At 42.5% G+C, this 15,529-nt stretch overlaps 1 protein-coding gene across 1 annotated transcript in view; it reads left to right on the top strand.

Moving 5' to 3' along the window:
• SFT2D1 (SFT2 domain containing 1) overlaps positions 1-15,529 on the top strand; it is a 64,546-nt gene that overhangs the window by 32,300 nt on the left and 16,717 nt on the right. The window contains exon 5 of the mRNA XM_029594113.1: positions 9,451-9,486. Within this exon, the coding sequence (XP_029449973.1) occupies positions 9,451-9,486 (36 nt within the window). The remainder of the gene's footprint in view (positions 1-9,450; positions 9,487-15,529) is intronic.

Consider the following 15,529-nt stretch of genomic DNA (forward strand, 5'->3'; position numbering starts at 1 on the left):
TTTTTTTTTTTTTTTTTTTTAATCTACTATAATTTAAATGAAAACATGGAATTGCACAAAAATACAGGATGATTCTTCAAAAAAAGTATTGCTTTATTTTGACAAATATGCAGACTTTACAAATTGTGTGCAGAATTTTTTTAATTTTTTGGCATAGAATTCCTCCAGGTGTAAAATAAGCAGAGTAATTAAATATCAGTAAACAATAATACAAAAAAAAAAAAAAAAAAATTAACCAAGCACACACATACAATGATTTAGTGACAGCATTTTTATTTACATGTTGGATTTATGGGTTAAAAATCACACTTCTCACTAAATCATTTTTGTGTGCGTGATTAATTTTTATTCATTAGATTTATTTATTTATCATTCTTAAATTCTGTATATCCCAGAACAAGTCTGTTCATTGTGGATCACAGTATGTACATACATAATTATGACAATTACATCACAAAATAAAACACATTAAATATTTAGGCCTTGGGTTGTTAAGTAGCTTATCTCAGCAGAAATATCCTTATCTGAGCTAACTGCTGTGAGTATGATTTTTGGTATCCTTTGCTACCCATGCATGATATATCTGGGACACTTCAGCAAGAGATTGCAGTTTCCAAGTCTATTTGCATGGAATCCATCAACGATGCAGCGCATATGGCACACTATGGTGTTTGTAACATTTCTTTTCATTGTTTATCTGTATATAAGATGGTAGATGCACCTATCATCAGCTACATCATAGCACTTAAGTTCCTAATGTGCTGATGTTTGTAAATTGACTGTTCCTAGTTTTAATACCCTTAAAAAAAAAAAAGATTTTGAGGTAGGCTTATCATAAACACATAATCACAAATTCCTTAAAATTCAACCCAGATTTTGAAAACTTGGTAAAGACAAGCTGACCTGGTTGGCTCAGTGGCAGTCTCTGCTGTATGGAAGACCTAGTTTTGATTCCCAGGCATGACTTCTGTTCTCTGGCCTGGCCATTGCCAGGATTGCTGTGGAGGCAGCATTCACAGTCCCCCCAGAAAGGAGACAGGCTTAATCATTGCGCAGTAGTGGCCAGGCATATGGCCCATGATTCCAGAAGGAGCCCTGGCATGTGCCCCCCAGCCGAGGATTGTTGCTGCAGTGACTGTACCAAATGAGCTGAGAGCGAGAAATACCCACTACTAAAATTGCAAGATTTGACCTTGCCAGAAGGCGTGCCTTTTCAATTTCCAGTCCTATTCTCTGGAATGCTCTGCCTGATTCACTCCGTTTAACACCTGACGTCAAAGAGATTAAGAAAAACCTAAAAAGTCATCTCTTCAAAAAAAGCTTTTGACAATTCAGGCTAATATATTTTATTGTTACCCATTATAGCAACATTTTTTTTTATACTGAGGCGCCACTATAGAAACTGTTTATGAATTCAGTATTATGTTAACTTTCTTTCTTGTAAATGCAATGACTGTTTTAAAGTGTTTTTATGCTGTAAACTGCCTCGATCAATATTTTTTTAGGGTGCAGTATATAAAACCTTTTAAATAAATAAATAGAAATCTCCCAGGGAGAAGGAGGAAACCACCAGACAAACTTTGCATCCACCATCAAAAAATACATCCGTTATCTTATTAGCACATCTGTTTATAATTTTTATATATCTTTGATTTTTTTGTTTCTTACCTAAAAAAAAAATCTCAAAATGTCTTCTATGATCATATCATAGTTTGTTTAGCAGCCAGCAAAGTAAAAATGACTGCTGAACACCTTTAAGTAAACATTAGGGTGAAGCAAAATCTTACTTGCCAAACTGACTGATCCCTTAGTGTGTTGACAATTTTTGCCATTCTCGAGGGACATTTACAAATAAATGAAGACTAGCACAGAATTTATTTATTTTTATTTAAGAATGCTTCTTTTTCCGAGGACAAGCAGGATGGCAGTCCTCACACATAGGTGACATCAGATGGAGCCCAGCATGGAAAATTTTATGTCAGAATTTCTAGATTTTGACTGAACCTCTCTGAGCATGCCCAGTATGCATTATACCTTGCATCCATGTGGGGTCCCCTTAGTCTTTTTTTTTTTCCACGGAGCCTAGTGGGTCATTGCAATTTGAGTCTCTAATTGTTTCTCACATGATTGATGTATCTTCTGCCTTCGGGGCATTGCATAACATCCAGGGTTACAGCAAGTACGGCCAGATGACCCCTACATAACGTAAGATACGGCTAGATAAGATGGAGCATTTCTTTGGGATGGAGAAGGCCGTCACATCAGCATCGGAGGCATCAGCATCGAGAAGCCATGGAGCTGCACCTATGAACACAGCCATCTACATCATCAGGGTCGTCATTCCGTCAGCATTGGTGACTGGCAGGGACACTGGAGACAGGCCATCATCTGCCTCCTCCAGATCGAAGATATCTGGTTTGTCATCTTCGACCTCTGCACTGGGGAAGGACAGATCAGAGCACTGAGGGAAGCTGAAGAAGCTTTGGTTGTGAGGCCCCTAAAGCATCCCCATGATGAGGAGAGCCAAGCATTCATAGATACCCAGGTTATGCAACAGTCTCCACTAGCTCTGATGCCCACCATGATCCTCTTCTTGGTTTTAAAGAGGATGTAGCTATATCTCCTGCATCCCAATTGGTCTTGGCATTGGCGCACTTTGCGTAGGAGTTGGAGAGGTGCATGCAGTCGGCCTTAGAGAGGGCGGTGCGGAGCCTTGGCATTGGGGCACGGGGACAAATACCATCCATCCTTGAGCCACTGTTGGAAACCCTGCATGTGCTCATTGGAGTGCTGCCAATGCAGCATCAATGCCTGGCGGGGTAATGGGGGGTGCCACCAACCGATTCAGTGCTCAACCACAGTTCCTCAGAGGAAAAAGCTCCTCGGGGGACTGGTATGACATTGGGGCCAATTGAGGCAGTACCCATACCGCTGGCCAGCGACCAAGCACCCAAGGCCCCCTTCTTCAGGCAGTGAGGACAAGGGCACATATGACCCCTGGGGGGATGATGACTTCGATGTTTCTGATGGCATGTCAGATGGTATCCCCTCAGACTCGTCTCCTCCGGATGTCCTCTTCTTCGTAAGATTCATCAAGGTGATGGCGGAGGCCATACCTTTTTTAGTTACAGACCGAGGGGATACCTGGCACAAGATGCTGAATATCCTCTAGTATGTGGAGCCTCCCAAGGAGATCGTGGCAGTCCTCATGCAAGAGATCCTTGTGGAGTTGTTGAGGACGTGGGAACACCCCCCTCTTAGTTCCTCCTGTGAATAGGAAGGCAGATGCATTATATCTCAACCAAAAGGCTCTCATATTCAACAAGCGTCAGCTGCTCCACCAATCTGTCATAGTCTAACCTGCTCTCAAAAAGGCCAAGTGCACTTGGACACATTCCTCGGCGCCCCAGGGAAGGATCAGAGGACCATGGATACTTTTGGGAGGAAACCTTTTCAGGGTGCCATGCTTATTGCAGTATAACAGTCTGCCAGCTTCATATGAGCCAATATTTGCGGGACATCTGGAAGCAAGTGCAGGAGGTGTCCAAGTAGTTGCCTCAACAGCAGCAGGATGCTCTCCAGTCCCTGGTGCATAAAGGCCTGGAGTGTGGAAAACATGATGTTTTTGAAATTTATTTATTTATTTTTAGATTTTTATATACCGGTGTTCCTGTATTAAAATACAGATCACATCGGTTTACATTGAAACATAAAAATTATGCCAAGAAATGGCATTGAGGTCTCTGCAGCTGGGATTGGTGCCTGCAGACTTGCCTGGCTGAGGGCATCCGATCTCCATCAGGAAGTGCAGGAGTGACTCACTGACATGCCGTGCATTGGAGAGAATGTCTTTGGAAATAAGGCGAAGGATGTGGTGGCTCCTCTGCTAGAAGGTCGTCTACATCTGGCCAGAGGAAGTCTTTCTTTGGGTTCAAGGGAGATACTAACCTCCACCTCCTGAACCCCATTAGCAGTAGCAGTCGCCCCAAAACCCCAACCGGCATCCCAGTGAACTCCCAGAATGGGGTTTTGACTGGATCATAGGGAACATAACCTAGTTCACCTTACTGGAGGCGATGGAGACCCTCGATTGGAAGGAGGCTGCGGTTCTAAGTGAAATGGTGGCCCAGTGTAATCTCTGACCAGTGGGTTCTGTCCATCTTCTGCAGAGGATACAAATTAAATCTTTTGAGTACTTCGCTAAATTACCCCTTGAGCCCCTATTGGGGATCAGTAGTGCATCAGAAAGTACTCCTCACTGAACTGTCCTCCATCTTATTGGCCAGAGCGGTCAAGCTTGTCCCACCAGGGCAGAGGACAGGGATTTTACTCCTGGTACTTCCTGATTCCAAAGAAAACATGAGAACTCTGTCTCATCCTAGACCTAAAGGCCCTGAACAAGTTTCTCAAAAGAGAAAAGTTCCGGGTGGTTTCTCTGTGGCACCTTGGTCCTCTTGTTGCAAAAAGAGGACTGGTTATGCTTCCTTGATTGAAAGGATGCGTATACCCACATCTAGATTTTCCAAGGCCACAGGAAGTATCTCAGATTCGTAGTGGGAAAGCAGCACTTCCTGTACCATGCTCTGCCATTTGGACTAGCGTAAGCTCCATGTTTCTTTACAAAGTGCCTGGCCATGGTGGTGGCGCACCTTCGCAGACTGGGAGTCCATGTTTTCTCTTACCTGGATGATTGGCTGGTCAACTGCTCCTCTCAGTAGGCGCCAAAGAGCCAATGCGGTTGACCCTCCAGGTGTTGGAGACGCTAGGATTTGTCATCAACTTTGCCAAGTCCCATCTCTGTCTGTCACTGCAGTTTGACTTCTTAGGAGCCCTGCTAGAATGGCTCAAGCCAAAGATTCCTGCTTCAACAGAGGGCCATTACATTGATAACCATCGCAGCGGAGATTCAAGAGAGCCTGCAGGTTTCAGCTTATCACATGTTGGGGCCCTATGACTGCAACAGTATGGCACTTCTTGGGCAAGGTTACACATGAGAGCTTATTGGATGCTAAAGACTCTGTGGCGCCAAGCCACTCAGGGACTATGGGACTGCATCCGAATCACCCCATCTCCCTGGGACTTCTTGATTTGGTGGCAGGTACATTCCAGTCTAAAACGAGGGGTACTATTCCAAAGTCCTGTGGTACAAATTGTCCTCACCAAGGATGTTTCAATGTAGATGGGCTCAGCACACAAGGTCTTTGGTCTGCCCAGGAACAGTTATTCCAAATCAACTTCATGGAACTCCAGGTGATCCGGTGCACTTTGTGGACTTTCATATATCGGCTGTCCAACAAAATTGTGTTGATACAAACTGAAACCAGTACATCAGGAAACTGATCAGATTGGGGACATCACCAAATCTCATTACCCAGGTTCGAGGCAGGTCGTGGAAACCCAACATCCAGGCCTTGTCACTCACAGCCTGGATGTTGAAGCTGATCCTACAAATGTTCGATCTCTTGGAAGATGTGTCTTGGATTCTAGTGGCTTCTAGAAAGCCTTCCACTAGAAAGTCCTGTGCACTGAAGGTGGAGGAGGTTTTCACTGTGGTGTGAGCAGAAGGCCTTAGATCCTTTCTCCTACTCCACACAAAAACTTCTTAACAATCTTCTACACCTATCGGAGACCAGTCTGAAGACTTAACTCAGTTAGAGTTCACCTGAGTGCTATTGGCGCACATCACTATAGTGTAAAACAGCGATTCTCAACCGGTGTGTTGCGGGCTACTGGTCTCCCACTGCCCTTCCCTCCTCTTCCTTCACCGAGCGAGAGAGGGACAATCTTTCACTGCTGCCGTTGCCGCCCAGGCTATCAGCATGTTCAAACCTGGATGGGAATGGCAGCAGTGTTAGTGGAGGCTGGCAACTGCGGCTGGCCTTTCTTCTTCCCGCACCTGCCCCAGGCCCGGAACAGTAAGTGATGTGCAGTGGGATGTGAGGGAAGAAGAAAGAGCCATGCTGCACGAAAAAGTAGCGGCGGCAGCATTGGCCCCGAGCAGTAGCGTGGGCCCGGAGCAAAATCAGAAGCAGCCAGAAATCGGCACAGGAGATAACAGAATTAGCCTCCCGTGGCCGATGGGATTCTCCTTTCTTGGCCTGCAGGGCTGGAGGAGGAGGCTGCTGCAGTAACCATTTGTGCTCGGGGGGGGGTGCAGGAAAGAGAAACAGCCAGCTAGCCTGTCTGTAAGTGAGAGAATGTATGTGATTGAGAGTGTGTATGTATAACTGTGATTGAGAGTCTGTGAGTAAGTGAGAGCATTTGACTGTGATCATCTATGTAAGTGTGTGAGAGAACATGTGTGTGATTGAGAGAAACTGGTCAGAGAGGTGATGTGTGTGTATATAAGAGAGACAATGGAAGTGACTGGTCAGGGAGATGACTGGAGTGTGAGAGAAAAAGTGATTATGGGAATGAAAAGCCTGTGCATGTGGAGAGAGCTAGCATAGAGTGAGAAACCTGGGTGTGTGTGAGACAGCATGGGAGTGAGAAGCCTGTATATGTAAGATAGAACATGGGAGTGGGAAGCCTGTGCTGGTGTGTGTGTATGAGAGAGAGAGAGACTCTTCGGGAAGGTGACTAGTGTGTGTGTAAGAGAAAGAAAGACTGGACGACATGATTGGTGTGTGAAAGACAGAAACTGGTCATGCGGGTGTGACGTGTGTGTGTGTGTGTGTGTGTGTGTGTGTGTGTGTGCGCGCAAAGTGAGACAGAGAAGGCTGGTAATGGGCCCTAAGGAAGAGGACCATGAGTACAGAGCTTCAGCCACTACTGCTTCTGGTGTGTGCTACTGGTCTGCATGGAAGAGGAGTAGGAGAGCTGCTGGAGGGGGTTAGTAAAGGTGGCATTTTAAGTTTATTTTAATTACTGAATATTATTGAAATATTTTATTGGTGTTTGGAGAATTTTCAATAATTTTTATGAGTTTTTAATTGTTGGATATTATTCTGTTCATAGTTGTGAAACATTTATTCTGCTTATTAGTATAGTTATAAAATTATTTCTGTGTTAGGATCTATAGCTGCTTGTCTATTTCTGTTTTCCTAACAGGAGGTGTATTGGCGTTTATGGCCTGATTTAATATTTGTAGTGTGGCTTTTCATAGGTAGGGTTGTTACTGTTTGAGTGCATTCCATAATGCAGATGTAACTGTGTGCGGATTAGTTGATGTGCATTACTGCAGATCCTGGGAGTATGTTAGGTCGGTTCTGTGTATTGTGACCAAGGTGAGGTATTTTACTAGCATGCAAGCATTTGTATCAATCTTATTTGTTGTATTTTCTCAAGAGGGCTTTTGAGTCTGGTAATAGGAGTTTGTGTTGCTGTTTCTGAGATGACACTAGAACCAGATTATCATTTTTGTATGGTGAGTTGTACAGGGAATGTCATAATTCTGCTTTACATCCATAATTGTGGGTCAGGGGGGTTCCTGTGGATGCAAACTGTACTCTTATATTTAGCCCTATGATGGTCATGTGTTCAGTGTGTCATGCATGTGAGAACCATCTGTCAGGTGTGTCCCGACAAAAAAAGGTTGAGAACCACTGGTGTAGAAGGGAAGCCCATCTCTGTACAACCTATTGTATGATTCATGAGGGGACTGCTTCAGTTAAAGCCTCCCCTAAGGCCTCCCACTGTATCCTGGAACCTCAGTGTGGTTTTAGCTTAGCTGATGAAAGCTCCCTTTGATCCTCTGGGCTTCTGAGACCTAAAGCACCTGACCTGGAAGATTATATTTTTATGGCGGTCACTACAGCTCACTGAGTCAGTGAGCTACAGGCCTTAGTGACTTACCCACTTTACATAAAATATTTTCATGATAGGGTGGTCTTGTGCACGCATTCTAAGTTCCTACCTAAGTTGGTGTCGGACTTCCATCTTAACCAGTCTATCATCCTGCCAACATTATTTCCAGGCCCCGTTTGCATCAAGGTGAACGAGCCCTACAAAGTTTGGACTTCAAAAGAGCCTTGGCTTTCTATCTGGAGCGGACAGAACCCCCTAGATAGTCCATCCAATTTTTTGTGTCTTTTGATCAAAACAGGTTGGGGGATCACCATTGCCAAGCAGTTGCTTTTCCAGTTGCCTAACAGACTGCATTGTCTCCTGTTATTCCCAGGAAGGATTGCATCTTGGCTCACTCTGTCAGAGCCATGGCAGCGCCTGTAGCCCATGTGCAAGCAGTTCCCATGGAGGAGATCTGCAGTGCTGTGACTTGGAGTTCCATCTACACATCTCATTATTGTTTGGATAGGGATGGCCGACGCAGTAGTCGGTTCGGCCAATCTGTCTTTCGAAACTTGTTTGAGGTTTAGAACCCACCTAGGGCCTAGTCTTTCTGTTGAAGCAGAACCCCTACCCCCCCTTGTTACCAATAAAACTAGTTGTTGTGTCCATTGGCAATTTAGTGTTTTGTTGGTCCCCTTTTATGTTTGGGGGCAACCTGTAGCCAGGGATTCACAAAAGTAGGAGGACTGCCATCCTGCTTGTCCTCGGAGAAAGCAGAGTTGCTTACCTGTAACAAGTATTCTCTGAGAACAGCAGGATGTTAGTCCTCACGAAACCCACTCACCACCCTACAGAGTTAGGTTTCCACTTCGTAAGTTCTTATTTTCATTCTTCATGCCACAATTTATTTTTTTTATAAGACTGAGGGGACCCTGCGTGGATGAGTGGTAGTATAATGCATGCTGGGCATGCTCAGATAGGCTCAGTCAAAGTTCTAGAAACTTTGACATAAGTTTTCCTTGCTGATGCCACCCATGTGTGAGGAATGATGTTCAGCTGTCCTTGGGAAAACAACTGTTATAGGTAAGCAACTCTGCTTTATATGAACTCTTGAAATTTTGATTTTGGGAAAAAACTCTCAAAAACCTAATCCTTTGGGTTTTGTGTTTTGTTTTGTTTTTTTTTTCTTTTTTTGAGCGCTTCAGTTGTAGATACTTGCTGCATTACTGCTGCAGTATCCAAATAGCTCCAGATAGGAAGTAATTGAAGCTGCTTTCCTGGTATTCCCTTTCATTCCTGCAACCAACCTTTTAAGGGTGATGTACCAATGGAGAAAAATAACACAGGTCTTTTTTTGTGCTAAAAGGGTTAATAATGTGCTCTATTTCTCTCTCATTAGTTCATCAACACCATAGTGAGGAAAAGGTCACAAAATATATCACATAGCCTCATTTATTTATGATCACATTTTTGACGATATAACCTGTGTGAATCAATAGATTCCGGCATGGAGAAAGAAAATCTGACACTTTTGTTAAAATGGATGCTCCTAGGAAAAAAGGGGCGAGAGTTACAATCTTAATAGATACAGGGTTTATTTGTACCTGTTTGTCAGACGTAATTTGAAAATGCTGCAAAGTACTCAGTTTCCATGTGCATACATTTCTACTCTCTGTAGTTACAGAAAATTTATTGCTTTTTTTTCTTCTATTTTTCTTTAAGATCTGTATGGTGTGTACTCTGTGTGCTGCACTATGGGTAAGAAATACTGACTCTTGTATTTTCTTAACTTTTAAATGGTGCATTTCCATCTGTAGAACTATATCTTTATCCAAATAATTTTAAGCTAACTGCTTTTTTTAAAATTACATTTTTATTTTTTGAACTTTTTTTTTTCCAAAAATACCAGAGGTATACAAAAAATACCCCCACCGTATCCTCCAAACCAGAGTGCAAAAAAAATCATGCAAACACAAAACATACTTGTACAATATCGGCGCTGAAGGTGGTTCTATTGACCCCAGACTGTCATGTGACAATTTCCCATTTAATGCAAATGGAGCCTCTTTCTGGTAGTAACCTCCAGAATCTTTCACTTCCCTTTAGCTTTTTGAAAGTTATTTCATAATCCATACTCTCCTTGGACTTAGCTTTGCTGAACAGTGCTTCTGACAACCTGGAGGCATTATTATTATTATTTTTTTTTTTACAATACCATCTGTTTTCCCAAACTTTCTAGCCAGTGCAGGGGATTTACTGTTGTATTTGTGTCTCAAACTTCTACTTCTTGTTTCTGGTTTAGATATTTTTCCACAGCCTTCTGTCAAGAGCAGTGGTAGGTGATGGCACTGCAGTAAAAAAAAAAGTACATGGAGGAGGTAGAAAAAGCACACGATGGGGGGGGAGTCAACCCCCTGACCTTGCACAGTTGTGCACAACAGTAGTGAAAGCCCTTGCCACTACCCACAAATGCTCATAGTCTAGGCAATCACATTCCAGATCTGCAGGACCTAATGGCAGAGAGAGATCTAGATATTGCTGCTATCATGGAGACATGGTTCAGCTATACTATGCTCAGGAAGGATAGGGGTGGCAACAAAGGGGGAGAAGTAGCTCTTTTATGTGTGTAAAAAAAAAAAAAAGGGCAACTGACATGCAGGGAGAGAGGAGGTAGCACCATGGGCACCCTTGGCGATTATGCTTGCATCCACATTGGCAGACTTTCAAGTCGGGCACAGGAACTGGACAGAGATCTGGTAGAACACGACAGGAGTGAAAAGGGAGGTGGAAGATTTTAACCTTCTAGATGTGGCTTAGACTACCCTTCAAGGCTTTGATAATGGCACAACATTTCTGTTAAGATTTATGTCTAATCAGATTTATTATCATATTAGGCTTTTGACACTCTTGACCACTCTATTCTACTGGTTCTCTTGGTTTGCTTTTTTTTTTCCCATCTAATCGTTCCTTTAGAATCACCATAGGTGACTCTTCTTCGGCTCTGCACTCACTGGATATCAATGTGCCCCAAGTTTCAGTGCACTCAGCAACTCTCTTTAATATCTGTTTGCCTCCCCTGGTTTCAGTTCTGTCTCAAATGGATAATTCTTTATACTGTGCAGGGTTAATATACAGATTTTTTTCCCCCAATTGATCTTGCATATCAGAAACTACCTGTCTTTCTCAGATCAAGTACTGGTTGTCCATCAATAAATTGGCACTGAACGTTGGTTAGATGGAAATAGTGTTGCTTTCTCAGAACCCTTGTGTGCAAAGTGTATCTCATTTCATTTCTGAAGATTGTTCTATCCGTATTAGGACCCATGCTTCTGACCTGGGAGGAGGAGTTGTCAATTCCTCTTTCTCCTTGCATCCTCATCAATTCATTAGTTCAACCTCGTACTCTAAGCTGTGTCTCCTGCATTCACGCAAACCATTTCTCTCCTATATGGATTTTCAAACTGTTAATCTTTTATTCTGTCTTCTCTTGACTAATGTAGTGTGCTTTATTTAGGTCTTCCTGATGCTCATCTAAAGGTTTTACTTGTTAATTCAAAACTCTGCTGTGTGACTAATCGTCAGCTCCCCACTACTGGAGCATATAACGCCTGTTTTGTCTAGCTTGCATTGGCTCCCTGCTTTGTGGAGGGTAAGATTTTAAATTCTTGCTTTTGTGTTCAAGGCTCTTCATAGTCGTGCTCTGCCAAGTATCCAAGCAGCAGTACACCATTATTCAATTAGTCATCCTCTCTGTCCTTGTAACAAACATGTTACTAGAAATTCCTTCTCTCAAGATTGCTCATCATGGATGTTTAGTATAGCTGAAGAACAGAGTAGAATCTGATTTTCTTCGATTTTAGAAAGCTGCTCAAGGCCCACTTCTTTTCTTCAACTTTTTGAGTTAGTGTTATCAAATTTGAGACAACTGCAGTTTGAATATTTAGATTTATATTCCACTTTTCACACTTTTTTCAGCGCTTCAAAGTGGATTACATTCAGGTACTGTAGGTATTTCCCTATCCCCAGAGGGTTTGCAATCTAAGTTTGTACCTGAGGCAATGGAGGGTAAAGTGACTTGCCCAAGGTCACAACGAGCGAACCCTGATCTCCTGGTTCATAGCCCACTGCTCTAACCACTAGGCTACTCCTCCACTCCATGTCTCTGCTTTTGTTTTTATTAATCTTTGTTTAATTTTTTTACTGGTGTTGCATTTTGTATGTTTACTACTATTACTGTATCAGTGGCTTATAAATTAAATAAAATAAATTGCATTGTAACCTAGCCCTACCTATTGAGGTATTCTGTAACAGGGAGTTTCTCCTTGTCATGGTTCTATATTCAGTTTATACCAGACACGGCTCTCTCAAAAGTAAGGGATTACAAAAAAGAATAACACAATCCTTCTAGTTGAATTTAATAATACAAGTGTTACCACCATAAGGGTGATGGACTAGTGCAGCAAAGAGTCTAAATTTTTAAAATACAAATAAGAAAAATTAACATTTACATATCAAATGAAAAGAAATAATTTTTAATATATAATTCAGAAAAAAAATTCTTCCATATAAACACAAGTACTCCCGAATAGTTCCTATTCCCAGAATATCAATATTTATTCGTAATTGCTCTTTCAGCTCAGGAAAATAATCCAATTTTTTTTTCTTTTTAAGAAAATTTCAGGTATGCATATACTACAACTATTTCTGGCTAGAAATACTATCACTCACAGGTTGATCCAGTAAAGTGTGCTCCGTCGGAGCGCACTGTCACCCTGCTCTGGACGCGTGTTTTCCCTTACCCCTTATTCAGTAAGGGGAGGAAAACACGCGGCCCACCCGCGGCACCTAATAGCGCCCTCAACATGCAAATGCATGTTGATGGCCCTATTAGGTATTCCCGAGCGATCCAGTAAGTAAAATGTGCAGCCAAGCCGCACATTTTACTCTAAGAAATTAGCGCCGCCCAAAGGTCGGCGCTAATTTCTTCCGGCGCCAGGGAAGTGCACAGAAAAGCAGTAAAAACTGCTTTTCTGTGCACCCTCCGACTTAATATCATAGCGATATTAAGTCGGAGGTCCCCAAAAGTAAAGAAAAGTAAAAAAAAAAAAAAAAAAATTTTGAATTCGGCCCGCGGCTGTCGGGCCGAAAACCGGACGCTCAATTTTGCCGGCGTCCGGTTTCCGAGCCCGTGGCTGTCAGCGGGCTCGAGAACCAGCGTCGGCTGTCAAACCCGCTGACAGCCGCCGCTCCAGGCCAAAAGGAGGCGCTAGGGACGCGCTAGTGTCCCTAGCGCCTCCTTTTCCTCGTTTGCACCGCGTCGCCTCATTTAAATACTGGATCGCGTGCACCGGCGAGGGGCCGGTGCGCGCGCCGGGAGAGCGGGCGTTCGTCCGCTCTCCCACGGACTTTACTGGATCGGGCTGACAGTAATGTGGCAGTACAGTCTCGCTTGTCTGTTGTAACAGATACTCGTTTGCCCAGGTCTACAGTTCTTGGTTCACCATTACTGGATTGACTGCTTCCCAGCTTAGGAGCTCAAATCTCTCTCTTGGAAAACCTGCTCCCTATCTTTAATGAAATCAAAGAGAGAGGCTCCTTACTTTGATTCCCTGTGATTCTTTGCCCTAATACAGTCATAAGCCCACTCCTTGTCCTAACATTCTTCCTGATCAAGGAGATTTCAGTAACAATTTACTCAACATCAGGAGTGGTGGTGTTCATATAATCATGTGCTCCAACAAATGACAGAACACCAAACGCAGGTGCAGCTCCGCTGTCTGTGGAGGCTTTGGATCTCCTTGCTGTTGCTGCAGGTACACTTTCTTCAGCTTTTTCTGAATTCTTCATACATGCCGTCCATCTAGGTCTTAGTCATGACTTGGCAGCTACTTCTCCCTGTGATTGCTGTCGCAGTCACAAAAGTAACCTGTTCTCAAGCTGGAAGGAGCTGTGCTATCACTCAGTCTATCACAAGAGGCTTCAATGGGACAATATCCCAAGTCCATTGCCCATTATCAGGGCCTGCAGGTCTAGAATTTTGTTGTTCAGACTACAAGCATTTGTTCTTAAAGCTTTTCACTCAACTTGCTTTTCTTTCCTGTCATCGTTTTGTGAAAAAAGTGGACTCTTAGGCTGATTATTTTTGTTAGTTTCTCCACTCATGCCCTGTATTTGTCAGGGGTGACATTCCAATTTCCTTTGGCCACCCGCATCCTCTAACTGAAATGCCTAATGATATATGTGATCTTTATTTCATATAGGAACCGATGTGATCTTTATTTCATATAGGAACACCGGTATATAAAAATCTAAAAATAAATAAATAAATAAATATGATCTGAATTTCTCGCTTAATATTTTTTCCTGCCACGAATAGACCATCTTTAACATATATAATTTTACTGTTCCATAAATGGCCTCAGCCCCAATATATCTAAAACCTTCTTCCTTACACTAAGTTTGGAGCCACATATTAAAGTTGTCTGGATGGGTTAGTCTTCCTTTCCCTTTCTGTGAATAGGTAACACATCCTGAAAAAGCAATCATCTTTGCTATATGCCCAGTCTGCTTCCACAGAGTCTGGAAATCTCTCTGTACTGCTTGGATGCTGTTTCTAACGGTGTCATTGGTCCCCGGATGGATAACATCAGTTTCATAGACCTTCCTTTCTTCTTTAATTGCTTTGACTGTCTAGTTTGCATTTCTAGTAGCTGAGGATCCTGGAAGGCATTTATCTATTGTGTCCCCCCTCAAATTGAGTTCCTACATTAATGCATCTAATGACAGTCTCCCAGCATAAGGAGCCTTCTATTACAACATGTGATAGTGTTATGGTGTTTGTGTGCATTGCATGTCTTCTTTCCTCTCATGCCACTTCATAATCCATTGCTGGAACATATTCATTTTTCAGTGCAGAAAAAGCATTTTGTAAGGGTATTGTTGGGGAGAGTGGTTGTCTTTGTAGCAGGTCTTACTCTTCCAGAGTCCACTGGTAATCCTTTTATTCCTAGGTTTCCGACTTCTCTATGGGAGTGGGGGCAGATATCCTGAATGCTGCACAGTTGGGGAGAGTGGGTGTTTTTGGTCCACAGTTCTAATCATACCAGAACCCACAGTAATCCATTTATTCCCGGGCTTCCTAATCTTTTGGAATTGGGGCAGATGTTCCGGATGCAGTACGATAGGGGAGGGTTTTTTAAACCTAGACAAGTTCTTTTTCAGATGAGTCTGCTCCTATTTTTTATTGCAAACAGCTGAAGGCAAATTGGACAGCCTTAAACCTCCAGATGGTATGCCTTAGGATGTGTCTCTGAGGATCAAGTTTATTATTATGATTAATCCAGCTATACAATACATTTGTATTTTAACTTTGAGTGTACAATATTAGTTCTATGATCTTGTAAGATTTATTTAGGAAGAGTAGCCCCCAGTGTTGGATGAGTGGGGTGTAGGGAGAGAGAATAAATAATTCTCTTAGATTCAAGGTCCTTTTAAATCTCAGCAAACTAATAAAAATCTAGGAAGAGATTCTAAATAGATATAAGCAAGAAAAGAAATAATTTAATAAGTCAGTGCAGACTAAAAGAATTTGAAAGCAATATTCTTATTGTTAATAAAAACATTAGCAACAGATTCTAAACAGATATTAGCAAGAAATCATATTTCATCATGTTAATTCACTGATTTTTGTTATTGTTTGAGAGTCTTTTGTTTATTCCAACAGCCTCCTGTGCTTTTACCTGCTTATTTTGTTTTGATCTGATGAAAGGAATGAAATTCCTGAAAGCTAGTCAAGAAATAT

This window comes from Rhinatrema bivittatum, chromosome 3, assembly GCF_901001135.1.
Source record: "Rhinatrema bivittatum chromosome 3, aRhiBiv1.1, whole genome shotgun sequence".
Classification (NCBI taxonomy): Eukaryota; Metazoa; Chordata; class Amphibia; order Gymnophiona; family Rhinatrematidae; genus Rhinatrema; species Rhinatrema bivittatum.